This window comes from Otolemur garnettii, unplaced genomic scaffold (genome assembly GCF_000181295.1).
Source record: "Otolemur garnettii isolate 467f Iridium unplaced genomic scaffold, OtoGar3 scaffold00166, whole genome shotgun sequence".
Classification (NCBI taxonomy): domain Eukaryota; kingdom Metazoa; phylum Chordata; class Mammalia; order Primates; family Galagidae; genus Otolemur; species Otolemur garnettii.
The window spans coordinates 2,212,237-2,235,248 of record NW_003852561.1 but is presented as its reverse complement, the minus strand read 5'-3'; the positions used below and the strand labels follow the sequence as shown (position 1 = coordinate 2,235,248).

The 23,012-nt window shown below is 39.5% G+C and overlaps 1 protein-coding gene, 1 non-coding gene and 1 pseudogene across 2 annotated transcripts in view; all 3 read left to right on the top strand.

Annotated features, from left to right (window-relative positions):
* The window catches only part of LOC105888038, a 3,682-nt pseudogene extending 2,548 nt beyond the window's left edge, over positions 1-1,134 (top strand).
* The window catches only part of MCCC1 (methylcrotonoyl-CoA carboxylase 1), a 66,683-nt gene continuing 44,072 nt past the window's right edge, over positions 402-23,012 (top strand). Inside the window, exons 1-6 of the mRNA XM_023519260.1 lie at positions 402-454; positions 8,363-8,484; positions 9,166-9,313; positions 9,393-9,514; positions 17,732-17,843; positions 20,898-20,979. Coding sequence (XP_023375028.1) covers positions 8,399-8,484; positions 9,166-9,313; positions 9,393-9,514; positions 17,732-17,843; positions 20,898-20,979 — 550 coding nt within the window. The 5' untranslated portion in view covers positions 402-454; positions 8,363-8,398. The remainder of the gene's footprint in view (positions 455-8,362; positions 8,485-9,165; positions 9,314-9,392; positions 9,515-17,731; positions 17,844-20,897; positions 20,980-23,012) is intronic.
* LOC111728536 lies at positions 22,056-22,187 on the top strand. The gene has a single exon (XR_002775799.1). It is a non-coding gene; the product is annotated as a small nucleolar RNA SNORA64/SNORA10 family (small nucleolar RNA).

Here is a 23,012-nt window from a genome sequence, read left to right as displayed (position 1 = left end):
AAAAAAAAAAATGTTAATGCTAATAAGAAGCAAATAATTAGGAAGAAAGTTAGCAAAAGCAGTTTAAGACTGAGATACTAAAAACTAAAACATTGCTGAGAAATATTCAAAGAAGTTTCGAATAAATAGATAAATATCAGAAGACTCAATTGGTAAGATGACAAATCTTTCCAAATTAAAGTATGTATTTAATGCAGTCTTTATCAAAATCCCAACAGGCTTTTTGTGGAAATTGACAAGTTGACTCTTGTCAATTTAAAATTCTTATCAATTAAAATAGCCAAAGGGAGCGGAGTGGTGGCCGCCCCCAGCTTACCCTCTGCCGGCCGTCCAGCACGGCCATCAAGGTCTACATCCTGTCCTTTCACTATGAAGAGAGTGACCTGGAGCAGGGATACACGGTGTTTAAGATAGAAGTGCTAATGAATGGAAGAAAACATTTTTTTGAAAAAAGGTACAGCAAATTTCATGCTTTGGGCTTGACGCCTGTGGCTCAAGTGGCTAAGGCGCCAGCCACATATACCTAGGGTGGCGGGTTCAAATCCAGCCCGGACACACCAAACAGCAATGACGGCTGCAACCCAAAAATAGCTGGGCATTGTGGCAGGCACCTGTAGTCCCAGCTACTTGGGAGGCTGAGGCAGGAGATTCACTTGAGCCCAGGAGTTGGAGGTTGCTGTGAGCTGTGAAGCAACAGCACTCTACCCAGGGGGACAGCTTGAGGCTCTGTCTCAAAAAAAAAAAAAAATTTCATGCTTTGCACAAAAAGCTTAAAAAATGTATAAAAACTCCAGGAATTCCTTCGAAACATGTTAGGAACTGGGCTCCAAAGGTGTTAGAACAACGACGACAAGGTTTGGAAACATATTTATAGGCTGTCATTTTAGAAAATGAAGAACTCCCCAAACTGTTTCTTGATTTTCTAAATGTGCAACACTTGCCCTCTCTACCAAAGGCAGAAAGTTGTGGATCTTTTGACGAGACAGAATCTGAAGAGTCAAGCAAACTGTCCCACCAGCCCGTGCTGCTGGTCCTCGGGGATCCATACGTCTTGCCTGCAGCCAGCGATTTTCTGAATGTGGTTATTGAGGGAGTGCTCCATGGGACTTTTGCCCTCATCTGCAGCCCAAGTAGAAATCCTACATGGCTAAAGGAAGCTGAGGCAAGTTTCGAAGACAGAGTCGAGGAAATCGATACCTCCCAAATTAACCTAAACTCTATGACATAACAGCTCTAGCTAGTGGTAAAATTCACAGTCCCAGCTTAATTCAGGGCAGGGACCTTTCCATTAGAATGGTGCTTTTAAAAATAGAAATGGAACCAGGGCAGTGGGCAAGTGAAGGCCAGGTGTTTAAGAAGTAGAATGTAGCTGCCAACTTAGAAACCTGGGAAAAGGAAGCCACGGCAGATTCCTGGGAGGACCGGGGGTCGCAAAACAAAGTCACCCTGCGCTCCATTTGCACCATTTGCTAATTGAAAATCATATCCTGAATCCTACTGAGACTGATCGCCTTTGGTAGCTTTTCGTTCAGATCTTAATGACACACTAATCTTTTCACCATGTTTTCTCAGCCGGTGACAGTAGCATTCTGAAGTGCCGACACCAGGACTGTTAGAGAAACATACTAAGCTGAATGTGAGGAAGGAATGAGACTGGAAATTCACTTATAATGATAATCTTGTGGCATTGTAGTTTACATTACAGTGGAGTTGCATCATATCCAGGGGATTAGCTTCTGACCTCAGCACAGAAGGAAGAATGGGCTGTTAGGATGACCCTGGGAAGCCCCCCAGAAAGGCGCCGTGTCGGGGTTCTGTGCAGCAACCGCAGCCGGTTTTCACTCCAGTGTTGGAAGAAAAGAGTGTTTTGTTCATTTGAAGACCAGATGAAGTTGTTAGTGTTTGTTTAGGGGCCATTTTGTATTAAAAGCACGTACCTTTGAACACGAGAATCATAGTCAGCCTGGCAAGATGCTTGCCCTGGGGGAGGAAGAGGTGAAAGGACAATGAGTGAAGGGCCAGCAGTGGGGCGACACCTGTCTGGGTTTCCTCGAGGGCCTGCACTCACCAAGCAGGTAGGATTGCCACAGGATTGTGTGGTACTTTCCTTATCGGTTCCTTTTTACTGACCTCATGGATTTAATTAATGTACATTAAATATGTTTATGATATAACTCCACTGTACAGAATAGAGACATTCATATTTTGAATAGGGAAGGGCACACACATACATACTGCCGTATATGCATGCTGTGTGTGGGCATTTCATCGAAAACCAATTAATAACTAGCCTATTTATGGTTAATAGTTTTGATAAGTTTCTGTGCAGGAGAAAAATGTTTAAAATCAAAACTAATAACTGTATCATGGTTTTTTGATTTGGATCTAAATATACAGGCTTAAGCCCTACTAGAAACTGTTAAAGATGTTTCATGACAGATTCTGTTATGACACGTTGGAAATAAGCAAGGACTGAATAATCAGGTGTCATCAACCAAAATTAACTGACTAGTCAAACATTGGAGATATTTTTTAAATGTTTTTATGTTATTAGCTATTTTGAGTTAATTAAAAGCAAGAAGAAGAAAAATATAAAAATAAAATAGCCAAAGAGCTAATACATAGCTAAAACAATTTTGAAAAGCCTGATAAATGTATAGAATTTAGACTGTGTTTCAAAACTCATTATGAAGCTACAGTAACCAAGACAGTGCAGTATCAGGATGAATGTATAGGTCAGTGGAACACAACAGAAAATCCAAAAATAAACTCAGACATATGTAGCCAATTGACTTTTTAACAACAGCACCAAATAATGGAGGAAAGGATAGCTTTTCCAACAAAAATACTGGAGGAGTTCTCTTTGCACAAAGATGAACCTGAAATCTAAATCCTAGGCTCTTACCTCACATTTTACACAGGAAAACTAACTTGAAATGTATTATGGACCTTCATATAAGAGCTAAAACTATAAAACTTCTAGAAGAAAACAGAAAATTTTTGAGACTTTGAGTTAGGCAAAAATTTCTTACACATGACACTATAAGCAAGATTTATAAAAGAAAAAATTGATTAGGGCAGTGCCTGTGGCTCAGTGGGTAGGGTGCTGGCCCCATATACTGAGAGTGGTGGTTTCAAACCCAGCTCCGGCCAAACTGCAACAAAAAACAGCCAGGCGTTGTGGTGGGCGCCTGTAGTCCCAGCTACTCAGGAGGCAGAGGCAAGAGAATCACCTAAGCCCAAGAGCTAGAGGTTGCTGTGAGCTGTGATGCCATGGTACTCTACTGAGGGTGACAAAGTAAGACTCTGTCTCTAAAAAAAATTAAAATAAATAAAAAGAAAAAAATGATTAAATGGACTTCACCAAATTTGGAACTATTGCTCTTCAAAAGGAACCATTCTGAACATAAAAAGACAAGCAACAGTTGGGAGAAAATATATAAAAAATGTGTTTTTGATAGAAAACTTGTATTCAAAATATATACAAAGAACACTTGTAACTCAATAATATGACAACCCATTTTTTTAAATGGGCCAAACATTTGACTAGACACTTCAAAGAAGGTACAAGCCAATTAAAAGATGCTCAGCATCATCACCTGTTAGGGAAATAACAAATTAGAACCACAGTGAGATGCTAATTCATGCTCACTAGGAAACCAAAGAGACAGATGATCAATATTGGTGAGGATGTCAAGAAACTGGAACCCTCGTATGTTTCTGATGCAGCCACTCTGGAATACTGTTTCACGGTCTTTCAAAAGGTTAAACATGGAGTTACTCCACTGCAAGATGGAAGAAGTTGAGAGGCCAGATTTTAAAAAGAAGAAAGGCGCCGAGAAGGAGAAGTCCTACTGCAGCTAAAAATGCTGTTCTCATCAGAGGAACAGGCCAGTATTCCTGATCAGCCATGCATTCCAGAAAGGCAGTGTGTAAGAGGAAATATACGGTGGCTAAATCCAAGACCGAGGACAAAAAGGTTTGTCACTGTTACAAAACCAGTTGGTAGGGACAAAAATGGTGGTGCTTGGATGGTTAAACTTTGCAAAATGCCGAGATGTTAACTCACTGAAGATGTGCCTCAAAAGCTGTTGCACCATGGCGAAAACCCCTCAGTTAGCACGTGAGAAAACTGCGAGCCAGCGTCACACCGGGGACCATCTAATTATCCTCACTGGGCGCCACAGAGGCAAGAGGGTGGTTTTCCTAAAGCAGCTGGGCAGTGACTTACTACTTGTAACTGACTGGACCTCTGATCCTCAATCAAGTTCCTCTACAAAGGACACACAGGAAATTTGTCATTACCACTTGCATAAAAATTGGCATTAGTAATGTTAAAATCCTGAAGTATCTTACTGATGCTTATTTCAAGAAGAAGAAGCTATAGGAGGAAACCCAGACACCAGGACAGTGAGGTCTCTACCCTTGTAAAAGAGAAATATGAGATAATAGGACAGTGCAAGGTTGATCAAAAAGCTGTGAACTCACAGATTTTACCAAAGATCAAGGCTATTCCTCAGCTGCAGGGCTACCTGCAATCTGTGTTTGCCCTAACAAATGGAGTTTACCCTCCATTTAGTTTAATGTTCTTAAAAAGAACCTAATTAAACAACTGATAGATTTAAAAAAAAAAAAGTTATTACATGACAGTAACTTCACTTTTAACCTATATACCCAAAAGAAATGAAAACGTACATCCACACAAGAACTTGTACATGATGTTTGTAGCAGCATTATTCATAATAGCCAAAGAGTAGAAACAATCCCAATGTCTGTCAACTGATGAATTGATAAATAAAATGTAGTATGTCCATACAGTTCAATATGATTTGCCAACAAAAAGGGACAAAGCACTGATAGATATTTTAAAAATGGATGAACCTCGAAAACATCCTGTCCAGTTGAAAAGACTATGTGTAATTATATCTTTCCATTCATATGAAATATCCACAATGGGCAAATCTACAGAGACAAAAAGTAGGGTAGTGTTTGCCTGGGGCGGAGATGCTGAGGAGAGGGGCTGGGAATGGGAAATGGCTGCCAGTCGGCCCGGGATTTCTTTCTGGGGTGATGAAAACTTATATTATTGGATCTTAGTATTTTAGATTAGGTGATGATTACAGAAGTCTGACTATACTAAAAATCACTGGATTGGGTGATTTTTATGATATACGAGTTATATCTCAATAATTATGTTTTTAAAACATAGTACCACTATCCTCCCACAAGAATGGCTAAAATCAGAAAGACTGACAATACAGTGTGTTGGCAAGGATATGAAGAAACTTGGAATCATCATAAATTTCTGGTGGAAATGCAAAATAGTACTAAGCTCTTTAGGAAACCATTTGGCTATTTCATGAAAAGTTAAGTATAAACTGACCATATTTTGACCCAACAGATTGCTCTCTTAGGGATATTAGCCCAAGAGAATGAAACACATGATCACACAGACTTGTCCATGGATGTTTATAACAGCATTATTCTTAATAACCCCAAAGTAGGAAAAAACATCCAAACAACTAGGTAAACAAAATGTGGTACATCCATACAATGGAATCCATACTATAGAAAGAAATGAGCTACTTATACATACAACATGAATGAGTGAGCCTGAAAAAATTACCCCAAGTTAAAGAAGCTACACATTAAAGTCTATGTACAATAGACTTCTACTTATATGAAATTTTTTAAAAGGCAAAACTGTGGAATTAGAAAGCAGCTGCATGGTTGCTTTGGTCTGGGAACAGATATTGCATATGGGTACATATGAGCGATGGAAGTGTATAAAACTGGATTATAATGATAGTTGCGCAATTATATAATTTATTAAGTTTATAAAACTATAAATGGATAAATGCTATATTTTATAAGGTATACATTAAAAATAAACAGAAGACTAGGATATAGACTCATTGGTCTTACTAGCATAAATATTTGACCATTTTATATAAAATACTAGAAGTGAACTTTGATTTAAAAGAAACAAAACTCCAGACGGACCACAAAATGTGACTGTCCTTTTATCTGTATTTAGCATTTCATTGTTTACTCTCACTAGGACGTGGGTTTTTCTATTCATAAGAGTTTCCAGACATCTAAAGCTTACCCCTTTAATTTTGAAATGTTCTTTAAACCTAACTGTTTTGAAATAGGTTGACTGAGCTTTTTTCTTTTTGTTTTCTCTTGGTCATAATTATAATACACAGTCAGTATTTTAGGGGAATCACTGCCCTCGGGGCACTGAGATGAGAGAGACAGAGAGTTGTTCCATCCCTCCCTGACTCATTCAAGCCTTCTCTGCCTTTGGCTTTCTTCTCATTCCTCCCTTTTTGCTGTCAGTGTGTTGTTCTTAGAAATCTTGCTATCCTCAAGTTACTTATTTTCCTCTTCTATGGTTCAGAAAACCAGACAAGTAAATTTGTTAAAATTCTGAGGAAATTAAAAGTGACCAGGCTAAGGTCAGGCATGGTGACTCACACCTGTAATCCCAGCATTTTGGGAGGCTAAGGCCGGAGGATTGCTTGAGGGCTTGGTGGCCTACGCCTTATAGTCCCAGTTACTGGGGAGACTGAGGCAGGAGGATTGCCAGGAGTTTGAGGTTGCACTTAGCTATGGTGATGCCACTGCAATCTGGCCTGGGCAAACAGAGCAAGATTCTGTTTAAAATAAAAAGTGACCAGGATGAGTTCTGAGGGGCCCCCTTTTCCATAAAGTACATGCACAGCAATAGTCCCTCTTATCCATGGTTTTGTTTCAGTTTCAGTTACTGTTTTTCAAAAATGTTAAATGGAAAAGTCCAGAAATAAGCGATTCATAAGTTTTAAATTGCATATTTTATCTGAGTAATGTAGTAAGATTTCATACCAGGTGCCTCATCCCTCCTGGAATGCAAATCATCCCTTTATCCAGCTTCTCCGTGCTGACTGCGCCACACCCCTCAGTCACTTGGCCTCTGTGTCAGTTACCCTTATGTTAGTTGATATGGCCCCAAAGCGCAAAAGTAGTAACGCTGGCAATTCAGGTATGCTAAAGTGACTCTGTAGATAGTTCCTTTAAGTGAAAAGGTGAAGAAAGAAGGGAAAGAAAAAAAATACCTAATGCTGAAATTGCTAAAATCTATAATAAGAATGAATTTTCTATCTGTGAAGTGTGAAAAAGGAAAAAGAAATCTGTTACTCTGTGTTGTACCTCAAACTGCAAAAATTACAGCCACAGTGCATGGTAAGGGCTTGGTTAAGATGGAAAAGGCATTAAATTTTGGGGGGGGAGACATGAACAGAATCATGTTCTAATTGGTGGCCGTCAAGTTTGGTACTATCCATGGTTTCAGGCATCCACTGGGGGTCTTGGAACATATCCCCTGTGGATAAGGAAGGACTACTCTAGACTTTAATCTATGACTGTTTGCTTCTTTGCTTTTTTCTGGACAGATGACACTGGCGGGTAGTAGCCTGAAGATAAATGAAGAATTATTGTGCTATATGATCTTTATAGCTTTTGGACATCTGGGTTTCAATTCTAGGCCACTTCATAGAGGCACTATACAAATCTCTTTACCACACTGAAGCTCTTTATTCCTTGACAATCTACAATAATATTTGAAATTAAAATGCATATTCATCTGTACCATATATTCCAGCAATTCTACTTCTAGTTATGTACCTAGAAGAATTTAAAGTAGGAACTCCACAGATACCTGTACACCAACATTCATAGAAGCATCATTCATAATAGCCAAAAGGTTGAGTTACCCACAAGTCCATCAATAGATAAACAGATAGACAAAGTGTGGAATATACATATAGTGGAATGTTACTCAGCCTTAAAAAGGAATGAAATTCTGATACATGCTACATGGATGAACCTTGAAAACATTATGCCAGATGAAATAAACCGAACTCAAAGAGACAAGTATTGTACAAATCTATTTTTATAAGATATCTAGATGAGGCAAATTTATAGAAATGGAAAGTAAAATAGAGGTTACCAGGCACCTGAGGGGAGGAGGAAATGAGGAGTTATGTTTGGATGATGAAAGCATTCTGGCGATGGCCGGTGGTGATGCTTGTATGACATTGTCGCGGTACTTAATGCCACTGAATTGTGGATTTAAAACTGTTTAAAATGGTACATTTTGTTGTGTCTATATTACTACAATAAAAAGAAATATAGATTCTTCTAGTTTCGGTAAGGCTTCAGAGCTTTAGAATGAATACTTTAGATATTTCTTTGGAAGCAGATTTTGTTCGAGGCCACAGTGTACCTGTCACCAGTGTAGTGAGAGGCCTTCCCAGAGGAAGCCGGGCTTTGCCAGCTGGGCTCTACGTAGTAAGTGTGCCATCTTATTTCTCACTTCCAGGCTATCCATCCAGGATATGGTTTTCTTTCAGAAAACATGGAATTTGCTGAACTTTGTAAACAAGAAGGAATTACTTTTGTAGGTCCTCCTTCATCTGCAATTAGAGACATGGGTATAAAAAGGTATGAGTTTATATCTTTTTAAATAAAACCACATGAAGGTCAATTGAAATTGTTTTTACCCAGAAGGTATTTTAATAAAAGCCTTTTGTTGCCATAGAATAAGTTATTTATGTGTAGCATAGGGAAATACCATTGAGTTATATAAAATAGTTAATGTTTCTAATCAGTATATTATTTTACCTTTTTTGGGTAAAATCAGATGAGATGAGCTACTCCATGGAATGAAGAAAACTAACATTTTAATGTTCATATTCATATTAATTGCCTCAGACTATTGTCTTTTCTTTTAGCTACAGGATTTTTTTTTCTTTCTTTTTTTTTTAATTGAGACAGAGTCTCACTTTGTTGCCCTTGGTAGAGTGCTGTGGCATCATAACTCACAGCTACCTCAGACTCTTGGGCTCTAGCAATTCTCTTGCCTCAGCCTCCCTAGTAGCTAGGATGGCAGATGCCGGCCACAGTGCCCGGCAATTTTGTTGTTGTTGTTGTTTGGCAGGCCCAGGCTGGGTTCGAATCTCCACCAACCCCAGCACATATGGCTGGTACCCTAACCACTGAGCTATGGGTACCCCAGGATGAATTCCCTTATTTTTATAGACCAGGAAGTATTTGAGGATTTTTGTTTCTCTTGAATGACATTATTCATAGAATTGGGGCATCATTTTGTTTTTTTCTCTAAAGCACATCCAAATCCATAATGGCTGCTGCCGGAGTGCCGATTATAGAAGGTTATCATGGCGAGGACCAATCAGAGCAAAGCCTGAAGAGCCACGCTGGGAGAATCGGTTATCCTGTCATGATTAAAGCTGTCCGCGGTGGAGGAGGAAAAGTAAGATTGTGTTTGCCATTTCGAGCTAGTCTTCTTTGTTCTACTCATGTTGTAGTCTTAACCAACTTTTCTGTCCTAGGGTATGAGGATTGTCAGATCAGAAAAAGAATTTCAAGAACAGTTAGAATCAGCACGAAGAGAAGCTAAGAAGTCTTTTAATGATGATGCTATGTTGATTGAGAAGTTTGTGGACACCCCAAGGTGGGTTGAGCTTACTTTTCTAACTCAAAGACTTTAAAGTTAAATTATAAAAGTAAAGCATGCACATTCTATAAGATATAAAATTGTAATAGTACATAAGTACATTAAGTTTCCAAATCCCACCTCCTGATGTAACCACTGATTATAGATGGAATGCGTTCTTCTAGGTATTTTCTAGATGAATAGAAGAATATTTACATATACACATAGAAAGCAAAATACGTACCTGAGAATAGTGAACAGAATCTTACATAATTTTATGTACTAATGTTATACCATGTTATACACTAATGTGTACTATAATAATATTGTGTCACAGCTAGTATCTCTCCATGTCAGCAGATATAGGTCTACCTCATTCTTTTTATTGGTGGCTTAATGTTTCCATGATGTTGATATGCCATTAATTCATTCAATCTAGTTCTTGTTAATAGAACTTAAGGCTTTTTCCAGTATAAAAAAACTCTTGTAATAAAGTAAGCTACATTTATGGAACTCTCAGCATCAGTTGAAATGCTCAGAAATTGAATTTAATTATAAGTGATATGTTAATAAATAATATTAGCTGCTAATACTTATACCTATAGTGCTTGCCATGTGCCAGATTCTAAGTATTTTACATATACTGAATAATCTTTCTGTCCTTCTAATTCTAATCTGATTCTTACAACAACCCTAGTAGGAAGGTACAGTTCTCGTCTTACAGGTGAGGACTATAAGCAGCGGAGTGGCCATTACTTGTATGTTCTAAACTGTTTTTCTAGGAATGGCTATAGCAAATGCAGTGGGGATTTCTAAATCTTTTGTTTGCTAGAATTTTATTTTCAAGACTGTTGTTTAAAATAATAGATTGATTGTAAAGTTTCCTGTTTCAATTTTGTTGCAATTGTTTTTGTTTTTGTTTTTGAGACAGAGTCTCACTTTATCGCCCTCCGTAGAGTGCTGTTGCATCATAACTCACAGCAACCTCAAACTCCTGGGCTCAAGTGATTCTCCTGCCTCAGCCTCTCGAGAAGCTAGGACTACAGGAGCCTGCCACAACTCCTGGCTATTTTTTTTTTTTTTTTAAAGAGATGGGGGTCTAACTCTTGCTCAGGCTGGTCTTGAACTCCTGACCTCAGACAATCCACCACCTCAGCCTCCAGAGTGCTAGGAATACAGGTGTGAACCACTGTGCCCAGCCTTAATTTTGTTGCAATTGTTAAAAAATTAGTGTGTGTGTGTGTGTGTGTGTGAGACCTGTAAGTCAAGTGAAAGGAAAAATTCATTTGGAACCATGACTAGAGCGAGATTTACCTTGAAGGTAATTAATTAACTTGAAGCTTCAAGCCCTTCCCTTGCGTGAGCCTTTTCCAAAACCCTGACCTAACTTTGTATTTGAAGTTATTTATTTTTCTCCTTAAAGAAGGCCCCTAATTGTTTTTGTTTCAGACCCTACAAACTTTGGAACTGTCCCTGAGCATGGCATAGTAAATGAAACTCAATTAGAATTTGATGGTTAAAAAAAAAGTCAAACTTAAAAATAGGTCAGTGGGTTAGGAGAGTGTAGCATGTGCTGACTGTTAGTGGGAAGTAAGGCAAGAGTGGAGGAGGCCGAAGGGAAATCTGAAGTATCAGATTTACACAGTATCTTTACATAGTATCTTTAAGATACCACAGTATCTTTTGGAGTACCTTTACAGATACTACAGTATCTTTCAGAGTATCTTTACATAGTATCTTTCCAGATACCACAGTATCTTTCCAAAGAGAATAGACTATCCAAATAGCTACTCTTGAGTCAGCATTACAGAGATATCAGTTGTTTCTTTCAGTGACTATAACTCAGTGCCACATTTTTTTCACTTGTTAATTTTTCTATCACTTTTGAAATTTATTCTTTCTTTGCTGTCACCTATTTGTTCAAGATACAACATTTTTAGAAGATGTAAATGCTTTACTTATGGAATATTAGCTATACATTGTCTTACCTTGTAATTTATTCCCCCACTAACCAGAAAGCTCCAGAGAATCAAGGACCTGGCCGTACATTTAAGTATTAGCATTTCTTTATATAATTGCATATCACTTAGCAATGGGGATGTGTTCTAAGAATTGCATCATTAGACAATTTCACCGTTAGGCAAACATCACAGGGTGTATTTCCACAAACCTAGATGGCATAGCTTACTACACATGTAAACCGTATGGTATGTTCCTATACTACAAACCTGTACAGCATGTTAATGTACTAAATGCTGTAGGCACCTATAACACACTGGTAAGTATTTGTGTATCTAAACATAGCTAAATATAAAATGAAGAGTTTATGTAGGAATACTTAAGGGAAGAGTCATATCTTGATATGTTTGCATTACTAGTAATAATGATTTTATAAGTTTGAAACCACTATTCACCTATTAATTGTTAGTATATTAGAAATATATTTAGAAATAGGGAACAGAGTCTGGACAAAGGGAGACAATAATTAGAGGATTAATTCGGATTCATTTTCCTGGCTCTGAGCACAAAGTGCAAGACCCTGTCACTTTACTATTCTGAAGCCTGGCATGTTGTCTATCCCCCTACCCTCACGGTGGCTGCACTGCCTGGCTAGAGGCCTTGAGGCCGTTTTCTGCCAGGGCAGGGCTGTGTGCTCCTGGAGAGCACTTTCTTTAAACTGAGTCCAACACAGGAAGACTTGCTCCAGACCAGATAAGGAGAAGAAACATCTCTTTTCTTCTGTCGCCTTAATTGGGCCAGAGAGTCTATCTGTTTGGACACAAGGCTATCAGAGTATTAAAGCACCACATCTGTGGTGTGTGACTGGGGGTCAGCTGGGATTTGGTCCTTGAGTTGGCCTCTGATTGGCTTCCTTATCTAGACTTCGTTTGCATTAAGACCATACACCTTAAAGTAGTAAAAACAATTAGTAAACCCATGCACTTAATGTAATCAGCTGTGGAGTTAGTCTAGTTGTAGAAATGCAAGTGCAGCAAGAGCCATGATGGGATTGTTTGCCTTGCTTTCATAAGATGTGTGATTGTAACACTGATGTATGACATCAATACGGAGCTAGCCTGATACTCAGGTGGCATATTGGAAGCCTCATGAAGAAGGGTGTGCCACCTCCCAAGTCCCACTGCTCTTAAAACTATCTCTTTGTCCCTGTCTATTATTTCTCTGTAGTAATTCTCTATAACACTCACTAATAAATTTCACTAATAATTTTCTGTCAGTCTCCTTGCACCACCAGGCCACTAGGAAGTAAACTCACTGCATGTCGAGGCTGGTCCCTGACAATAAAAAAGGTAATACATTGCACTATGACATTATGATGGCTGCAACATCACTAGATAACAGGAATTTTTCACTTCCATTATAATCTTATGAAAACACCATCGTCTATGAAATCTGTTGTTTACTAAAATGTAGTTTTGTGGCATGTAACTATATTCCTATTCTGTATTTTCTAGTAATAACATTTGAATATCATGATAATCATACTGTATAAACTTTATGTGCTGCTAACTAATTACCTTTTGGATTAATGGAATGTCAGAAGTTTGTCAAGGTGGTGCTAAGATGTAAGAAAAGTAGACATCAAGATGTTTTACAACTCTGATCTAAACTATTAAGACTAGAAAGCCATCTTTAAAATAGACTATTTTAGAAGAGGAAAAAATCAGCTTCCTTCCTCGGTTCATATTCAATATATATTCTAGACAGAGAAATAGAAAATAGGGAAATAAAAATTTCATAACTCTTAGAAAAATATTAAGGCATTCCTGATACACTCCAGCTGCATCTGTCCATCTCTCTGCACCAGTGGCTCAGTCGGAGCGGCTGGGATTTGATGCACTCCCTGGTTCTAAACACATGTGGTCACTATGCCGCAGAGCCTGCAAGCTGGGTGATGCCGCACAGAAGAGGGGCAGGCAGAAGGGAAATAACAAGAGTGACTCCTGGTTTGACACCTGTGGCTCAAGTGGCTAAGGCACCAGCCACATACACCTGAGCTGGCGGGTTCAAATACAACCTGGGCCCACCAAACAATAATGATGGCTGCAACAAAAAATAGCCAGGCATTGTGGCGGGCGCCTGTAGTCCCAGCTACTTGGGAGGCAGAGGCAGGAGAATCTTTTGAGCCCAGGAGTTGGAGGTTGCTGTGAGCTGTGATGCAGCACTCTACCCAGGGGGATAGCTCGAGGCTCTGTCTCAAAAAAAAAAAGTGACTCCATGACTACAGAAGTTGGAATGGAGAACACAGATCTTCACTGAGCTTCCTTCCCTTGGAAGCAGCCAAAGGAGAAGGTTTTCCCACTTGTGAGAACTTAGAGAGAGCTACTCCATGCTCTTGGCGTGGCCCCCACGTGTCACCTTCGTAACCTGGAATTCCTGCTGTGGCATTTTCTTCCCTGGAGCAGCTAAAGAAAGAGGAAGAATCAGTGGACATGGTAGAATCTGAAATTTGAAAAACAGACACTTCAGCTCCAACATGTAAAGAACTTGGAAGACATCGCTTCCATCCAAAAAGCGGGAAAACCCTGAACAAAATGAAAGCCAATGACTTGTAGACCCAGGAGAGAATGGAGGCCACTGGACAATCCAGCCCTCTGGAATCTGGGCAGGTGTGTGAATACAGGCTCCTAGCCACGATCAGCTTACCTGGAGCAGAAGCTACTGACACTGTAACATTTAAGTGGGAATTTTGGTAAGTGGCTGGAGGCTGAGTGTGGGCTAGCCTGAAAGTGAGAAGCCCTTTGGGGCTCCTCTTAGGAGGGCCTCCCACTTTCACATGTTTCCCCTTAGGAACCTCACGAGTTTATCACAGTGAAAACTGGAGAAAAATTCCCTCATGTTTTGGGATGGGAGGTGAAGGGGAGTAACCATTTAATACAGGCCCAGAACATTCTATTCTCCTTAAAAAATAAAATACTGACTCAAAGGAAGTGTTAGCAGAGTCTTTTCTGTCCTGAAGAAAAGATAGTCAACTCTAATCCCCTCTAGTCTTCCTGTTTCATGGGAGAAAGAAAAGGAAAAAAGGCTAAGAAACACTTCTGAATGTCACAGCACACACACTGGCCCACACACTGGCCCACTAAAAGACTGAGATTTCATCACAAGATTTTAGAATGCTTTCCCTCCCTCAGACTGCTAAGGTCTGAATGTGTGTGTCCATCCCAAATTCACATGTTAGCACCTACCCCTAAGGTGATGGTATTAAGTGGTGGAGTCTTTGGGAGGTGCATAGGGTTAATGCCCTGATAAAAGGACTTAAGGAGCCTGTTTGCCACTTCTCTTTTGTGCCATGTGAGGAAATTGTAACTTGTCTGTGAGGAACAGGCCCTCACCAGATGCCCAACTTGCCAGTGCCTTGGTCTTCAACTCTCAGACTCTAGAAATGTTAGAAATAAATTTCTGTTGTTTGTAAATTGCCTGATTTAAGGTATTTTGTTGTAGCAGCCAGAAGAGAATAAGAAACATGTCACCAGGGTTCTAAGTAGGATTGCAACTGAAGGAGCTTAACAATACTGAGAACTTGTTGCAGAGTTCTCTTAACATAGTAACTTTAGCACAGAGATTTTGCTGATGGAAGTTACAGCGTAAAGAAATCAGAGCATTTAGATCTGCTGATGCTTTTTTTTTTTAATCTATGCAATAAACCCTGCATGTTTTTCTGTCAAGGAAGATGCACTCTCTGCACATACACTCACCAAATTTACCAAATTCAGTCCGATTTCATAACATTTATCTGGAGAGTTGTTGAAGTTATCTATTCCCGGTATACTATCAGCAAGAGTGCCCAAAGCAAGTAACTCTGAGCAGAGAAAATCTTCTGTTATGACCTCAATGAACTATAAAGCCTGTGCTGAGTCAGTAGAATCAATTGATTCATCCAAGCAATTCGATAACATGTATTTTCCTTTTGAAGTATTGCATGAAGTTATTCTGTTAAGTTGAAGGCTAATTCCTGCTGCTAATCAGTTGTGGTTCTCCTTGAAAGAGGCAGTTGTTTGTACTTTGAAACACTGTTGGAGTTTAAGCATCCTACAACTTCAACAATGCATTCTTTCACATTTCCTACGTCAATAGTGTCCCTTTTTTCCTAAGCATATAAGCCACTTTATAAGTTCCTTCTGTGGGATTATTTCCAGGTCTTATTGCTGCTTGAAAGAATTGTCTTTGCTTTTTCTACTTCCAGTTGGGACACATGAAAAAAAGAAAGAATTATCTTTGCTTTTGCATTTTATCTTTTAATTTCTGCAACACAGCCTTTTGCACTTCTCCAGTAGTTTAAAATATTGTGGTCCTTATGTGTGTTACAATGCTAATGAGCATTGAATTTCTTTAATTTTGGTAGGGTAGTATCACAAAGCAAGAAAATCATCCTATCTTTAGCAGAAACAAGATAGTATTGCAATTCCCAATCCTTATTTAAAAAAAAAACAAACCTGTTTTCTTTCTTCAGCATTCTCTTGATCATCTCTGACATGATGGGCTGTTAAGCAGACAGAATTTTAAAATATTGTCAAGCTGGCTCAATGCCTTTAGCTCAGCAGCTAGGGTGCTAGCCATATACATCGGAGCTGGTGGATTCAAATCCAGCCCTGGCCTGCCAAACAGTAATGACAACTACAACCGAAAAATAGCCAGGTGTTGTGGTGGGTGCCTGTAGTCCCAGCTACTTGGGCAGTTGAGGCAAGAGAATCATTTAAGCCCAAGAGTTTGAGGTTGCAGGAGCTATGAAGCCATGGCACTCTACCAAAGGCAACAAAGTGAGACTCTATCTCAAAAAAAAAGAGAGAGAGAGAATATGTTAGACAAGTTGGAAAGTTAGAAATGGAACATTCAGTAAAGGTGATATGCATATCAAGAAACAAATTCTTTTAGGTTTTTTTTTGTTTTTTGTTTTTTTTTTGAGACAAGAATCTCAAGCTGTCACCCTGGGTAGAGTGCCATGGCATCATAGCTCAAGTGATTCTTTTGCCTCAGTTTTTCTATTTTTAGTAGAGACAGGGATCTTGCTTTTGCTCAGGCTGGTCTCAAACTTGTGAGCTCAAGCAATCCACCTGCCTCAGTCTCCAAGAGTGCTAGGATTACAGGTGTGAGCCACTGCGCCTGGCCTCTTTTAAGTGTTTAAATGAAGTGCTTCATGAAAGAATAGAAGTGACCCATTGTGCTGAAATTGTATTTATAAGACTTCTTGACTTTTTTATTTCTTTTGTGTTTGCTAGTTTTTATTTTAAAAATCAACAGAAAAAAGTATTTGCTGATCACTAATTTCTATATTATGGTGGTAAATAAGTGAGGTGAACTATAGTGTGAACATATCAAAGTAAACTTACTGAGAAGAACACTTCATGCTCACCAAATGGGCTATATTTGCCTTATTTTCCCAAGTGTTATGTATATTCACTCTTAATATGATTGCTCATAATTTTACTATTTTGTACTAAACATTACAGTGATTTTGGGGGTTTCTCTTATATTTAATGCTGGTATAATTTTAAAATGAGCCTTGGGTAGAGTGCTGTGGTGTCACAGCTCACAGCAACCTCAAACTCTTGGGCTTAAGCAATTCTCTTGGCTCAGCCTCCCAAGTAGCTGGGACTACAGGCACCTGCTACAATGCCTGGCTATTTTTTTTGGGTATAGTTGTCATTGTTGTTTGGCAGGCCCGGGCTGGATTTGAACCCGCCAGTTCTGGTGTATGTGCCTGGTGCCCTAGCCACTGAGCTGCAGGTGCCAAGCCAGTTAATTTATTTCTTAACCCTTTTCAGAATGAGCCATTTTAATTTCAAGCTTCCATACTTCATACAATCTTACTGTAAGAGCTTTTTTTAAAAAAAGGTCATAAAAAAAAGTTTTTGTTGACTTTTTGATAATATCTGAAATGTGACTATAGTTTATAATTTTGATATAGTCAAATTTATTAGTCTTTTCCTTGATGTTTGTACTTTTTGTGATTTACTTTGAGTCTCCCATATTTTCTGTCTTTTCTTTTCCAGTCATTCCTTATATATACATTTTTCCTCCTTAACACTCATCCTACAAATGTAAACTATAGTTCTGTTTCTAAATCCACAACCTCTATTTTGAAGTGAAAATATCAAATTTTGCTTAAAGAAAATAAACATGGAAGGATCTTGATCATCGTGGCTAACAGTTTGTATAATGATATTTATCACCCTAACAAAGTGCATTACATTAACATGTATATTTACTTTTAAATAGGCATGTAGAAGTCCAGGTATTTGGTGATCACCATGGCAATGCCGTGTATTTATTTGAAAGAGACTGTAGTGTGCAGAGGCGACACCAGAAGATCATTGAGGAGGCCCCAGCGGTAAGGACTTTGTAAAATTTACAAGCATCTCTGTACGGTTGACTCTTGAACAAGGTGAGAGTTTGGCACACCAACCCCCCCCTTAAAGACAGTGCAGTAGATCATGCTTATAATCCTAGCACCCTGGGAGGCCAAGGCAGGTGGATTGTTTTAGCTCAGAAGTTCAAGACCAGCCTGAGCAAGAGTGAGACCCTGTCCCTATGAAAAATAGAAACAATTGGCCAGGTGTTGTGGTGGGCATCTGTGGTCCCAGCTACTCGGGAGGCTGAGACAGGAAGATGACTTGAACCCAGGAATTTGAGGTTGCTGTAAACTAGGCTGACACTATGACACTATAGCCTGGACAACAGAGATTCTGTCCCCAAAATAAATGTAAGTAAATAAAACCAGGTGCAGTGGCTCACCCCTGTAATCCCAGCACTCTGGGAGGCCAAAGTGGGTAGATTGCCTGACCTCACAGGTTTGAGACCAGTCTGAGCCAGAGCAAGACCTCATCTCTAAAAATAGCCAAGTGTTGTGGCGGGCACCTGTGGCCTCAGATACTTGGGAAGGCTGAGCCAAGAGAATCACTTGAGCCCAAGAGTTTGAGATTGCTGTGAACTGTACGCTACAGCACTCTACAGAGGGAGATAAATAAGATTGTCTCAAAAAATAAAAAAGATTTATTTATCTATTGTTTGCCCAAAAGCTTAATTACTAATAGCCTATTGTTGACTAAAGTCCTTCTCAATAACATAAATAGTCAATTGACACATTTTGTACATGTATGTTGTGTGTATTATATACTGTGTTCATATGAATTACGCTAGAAAAAAGGAAATGTTATTAGGAAAATCATAAGGAAGAGAAAATATATTTACTATTCATTAAGTGGAAGTAGATCCTCCTCGTCATCTTCCCCTTGAATAGGCTGAGGACACAGAAGAGGGGTTGGTTGGTCTTGCTCTCTCCGAGGTGGCATGGGCAGAAAATCTGCATGTGAGTGGACCCTTGCAGTTCAAGGCCCAACTGTACTGTAAACTTTATTTGCTCAGATTTTCAAGTCAGAAATCTCTGAAGCTGGTATATCCCATCCCCCAAAGTCCTGCTGAAGAACTGGTTCCAGACAGTAGTATAATGGAAAGACCTCCTAGACTGTTGGAGATGAGGTGAGGGATTGATGCTCTTGGTATAGACACACTAGAGCCATGTTCCTTCTGGATAGAATCTGGGAAAATCTACTGTCTTTTAAGTATGTGACTTACAGTGAGTAACTTACCTCTTATAATGAGGTTTCAATGCACATTTTGATTGTAATTAACTAGAATTAATTACAGAAATGGAGTGATCTGGTTAATTAAATGTATTTTTTATAAAGAAGACTTTTTTTTTTGTAGTTTTTAGCCAGGGCTGAGTTTGAACCCGCCACCTCCAACATATGGGGCCAGCGCACTACTCCTTTGAGCCAGAGGCACTGCCCAAGATTCTTTTGTTTTAATTACTATTTCAAATACTCCTAAAATGTGTTAGTCATCTTCTTGCATTAATGGTCATATCATAAAGAAAAGAGAGATGCTTGTTCAGCAGTTTTTTTTCCCTTAATATTGATTATTTACATCTCTTTGAGCCTTCCTTTTAATTGCTTTTTAGGTTTTCATCTGGGACAATGTATTACAACTATGTATTTTTATTTTTTTAATTTTTTTTTTTTTTAGACAGAGTCTCACTTTGTCACCCTGGGTAGAGTGCTGTGGCATCATAGCTAACAGCAACCTCAAACTCTTGGGCTTAAGTGATTCTCTTGCCTCAGTCTCCCAGGTAGCTGGGCTACAGTCGCCTGCCACAACATCTGGCTATTTTTAGAGATGGGGTCTTGCTCTGGTTCAGGCTATTCGCAAACCTGTGAGCTCAGACAATCCACCCACCTCAGCTTCCCAAGTGCTAGGATTACAGGTGTGAGCAACCACACCTGGCCACAACTATATATTTTTAATTTTTTTTTGAGACAGAGTGTCACTTTATCACCCTCAATAGAGTGCTGTGGCATCACAGCTCACAACAACCTCCAACTCTTGGGCTTAAGTTATTCCCTTGCCTCAGCCTCCTGAGTAGCTGGGACTACAAGCTCCCGCCACAACACTCAGCTATTTCTGTTGGAGTTATCAGTGCTATTTTAGCTGTCCAGGACTGGGTTCGAATCCACCACTCTCAGTATATGAATTAACCTTACCATACTGTAACTCTTTTACTTTATAAACTTCAAATTTTTTTTTACTATTTGACTTTTGTAATAATATTTAGCTTAAAACATATTATATTATATAACTATACAAAAAAAATTTTTTTATATTCTTATTCTATAAGCTTTTTTTTCTAAACTGTTTTATTAAAAACTAAGCCATACACACACATTAACCTTAGGCCTACACAGATCAACTGTCATTTCACTGTCTTCCACCTCCTTATCTTGTCCCACTGGACAAGGGGACAAGTGACTCACCACTCCCTCCCTCACCCAGAGCTTCTAGTCCTGTCCCCCTCCTCTTGTCCTCATATTGCCCTATTATCAGGGGCAATAACAAGTATAGAGCTGCTGTCTTCTGTGATGAGATTGTCTTCTGGAATAGCTCCTGAAAAAACCTGCCTGTGGTTACTGTACAATTAACCCTTTTTTTGTTTTTTTGGTTTTTTTGGTACTCTAAAATAACAATAAAAAATATAATATACTGAATATATACTCCAGTAACATAATTGTTATATTATCGTTATTAAGTATTATGTACTACACATCATGTATGTGCTATCCTTTTATAAGACTGGCGGTGCAGTAGGTTGTTTACACCGGTATCACCACAAACGCATGAGTAATGCATTGGCTCTAAATGACATTGCAATAGCTGTGACATCACTAGGCAATAGAAACTTTTAGCTTCCTGGTGATCTGTGAGATCACCTTGTATATGATGTTCATTGTCAACAGAACCATTGCTATATGGCACCGGTTTTGGATTTGAATGGAAATTTCAAGTAGAGCAAGCTACTAATGGAGACTTACTTTAAATATTTTTTTTATAGCCTGGTATTAAGCCTGAAATAAGAAAAAAACTTGGAGAAGCTGCAGTCAGAGCTGCTAAAGCTGTGAATTATGTCGGAGCAGGTATGTTAAGATTTGCTTCTAAGCCGGTGCCTGTAGCTCAGCGGCCAGGGCACTGGCCACGTACACCAGGGCTGGTAGGTTCAAACCCGGCTTGGGCCTGTTAAAACAACAATGACAACAGCAACGGAAAAATAGCTGAGCGTCGTGATGGGCGTGTGTAGTCCCAGCTACTTGGGAGGCTGAGGCAAGAGAATCGCTTAAGCCCCGGAGTTTGACGTTGCTGTGAGCTATGATGGCACTCTACCTAGAGCAACACTTTGAGAGATTATCTCAAAAAAAACCTTGCTTCTAATAGAAGGGACAAAGCAATCATTATTTACATTTCAGAAGACAAGAGAAAGCTTTAAATCTGTGGCTTTCAAGCTTTTTTGACCATATCCATAGTAAGAATACATTTTATACTGAGACTCAATATGTACTCATAAGTATTTGTGTTTATATATTTTGGAAATAAACAATACTCTAAGTAGTACTTATTTTAATTATATATGAATTTTTATATTTTCTATTCTGTTTTAAAATAGCAGACACAGTAGTATGCACCTGTAGTCCCTGCTACTCAGGAAGCAGGAGTTCTGGTCTGTAGCGCACTATTGGGGGCACACCAGGTGGGTGTCTGCACTAGGCTGGGTTTCAGAATGGTGACCTGCTGCAAGTGGGAGACCACCAGGTCAGCAGCGGAGCAGGTCAAAACCCTCCTGCAGCTGGGTGCAATGGCTCATACCTGTAATCCCAGCACTCTGGGAGGCTGAGGCAGGTAGATTGCTTGAGCTCATGAGTTCGAGACCAGCCTGAGCAAGAGTGAAACCTTGTCTCTAAAAAATAGCCAGGGGGTGTGGTGGGTGTCTATAGTCCCAGGTAAGGCAAGAGAATCACTTGAGCCCAAGAGTTTGAGGTTGCTGTGAGGTATAATGCCACAGCACTCAACCACAGGGTGACTGAGTAAAACTCTGTCTCCAAAAAAAAAAAATCTTCTGCTGCTCAGTAACCTGCAAATAGCCACTGTACTCTAGCCTGGGCAACTGCAAGAGCCTTTCTCTAAAAAAATAAATAAGTAAAATAAAATCACTACATTGACTCGCCCAGCTCTGCATGGTTACACTTGTCCTCACTCGTGTGACTTTCATAATGTGGAGAGAGAGAAAAGTTCTCCTCAGGCTGTCAGCTTGGCTTTACAGTGGCCCCTTTCCTTGAGGGGTCCAACAGGGTAAAAAAAAAAAAAAAAAATCACTATATTGATTTTTTTTGCTTATTTTTTAGTTGATAAACTTTATGTTTTACAGCAGTTTTATGTTTACAGCAAAACTGAGCAGGAAGTCCAGGGTTGCTGTTTATCCCCTGACCCCACCTCCTCATACAGCCTCCCACATTATAAACCCTGCCCCAGAGCGGTGCGTTCGTTACAATCCATGAGCCCACGCCGACACGTCACTGTTACCCAAGTCCAAGTCCGCAGTTTACTGAAGGGTTCGCTCTCGCAGGTTTTGACAGATGTATAGTATCAACTGCTGCAGTATCATACAGAATTGTTGCACTATTCCAAATATCCTGTGTGCTCTGCCTGTCCTCTCCTCCCTTTGCTGTAAACTCTGGCAACCACTTATCTTTTTAGCACTTCCATAGGATATCTTGGTTGCTTCTAAGTTTTGGTCATTATAAATAAAGTTGTTATAGACATCTATATGCAAATTTTTGTACACCCATAGTTTTTTAGTTCGTTTGGCTAAATGCCAGGGAGCATGATTGCTGGGTCATGTGCTAAGGAAATGTATAGTTTTAGGCTCGGTGCCTGTGGCTCAAGTGGCTAAGGCGCCAGCCACATACACCTGAGCTGGGGGGTTCAAATCCAGCCCAGGGCCACGAAACAACAATGACGGCTGCAACAAAGAAAAATAGCCGGGCATTGTGGTGGGCGCCTGTAGTCCTAGCTACTTGGGAGGTAGAGGCAGGAGAATCGCTTGAGCCCATGAGTTGGAGGTTGCTATGAGCTGTGATGCCACGGCACTCTACCCAGGGCAACAGCTTGAGGCTCT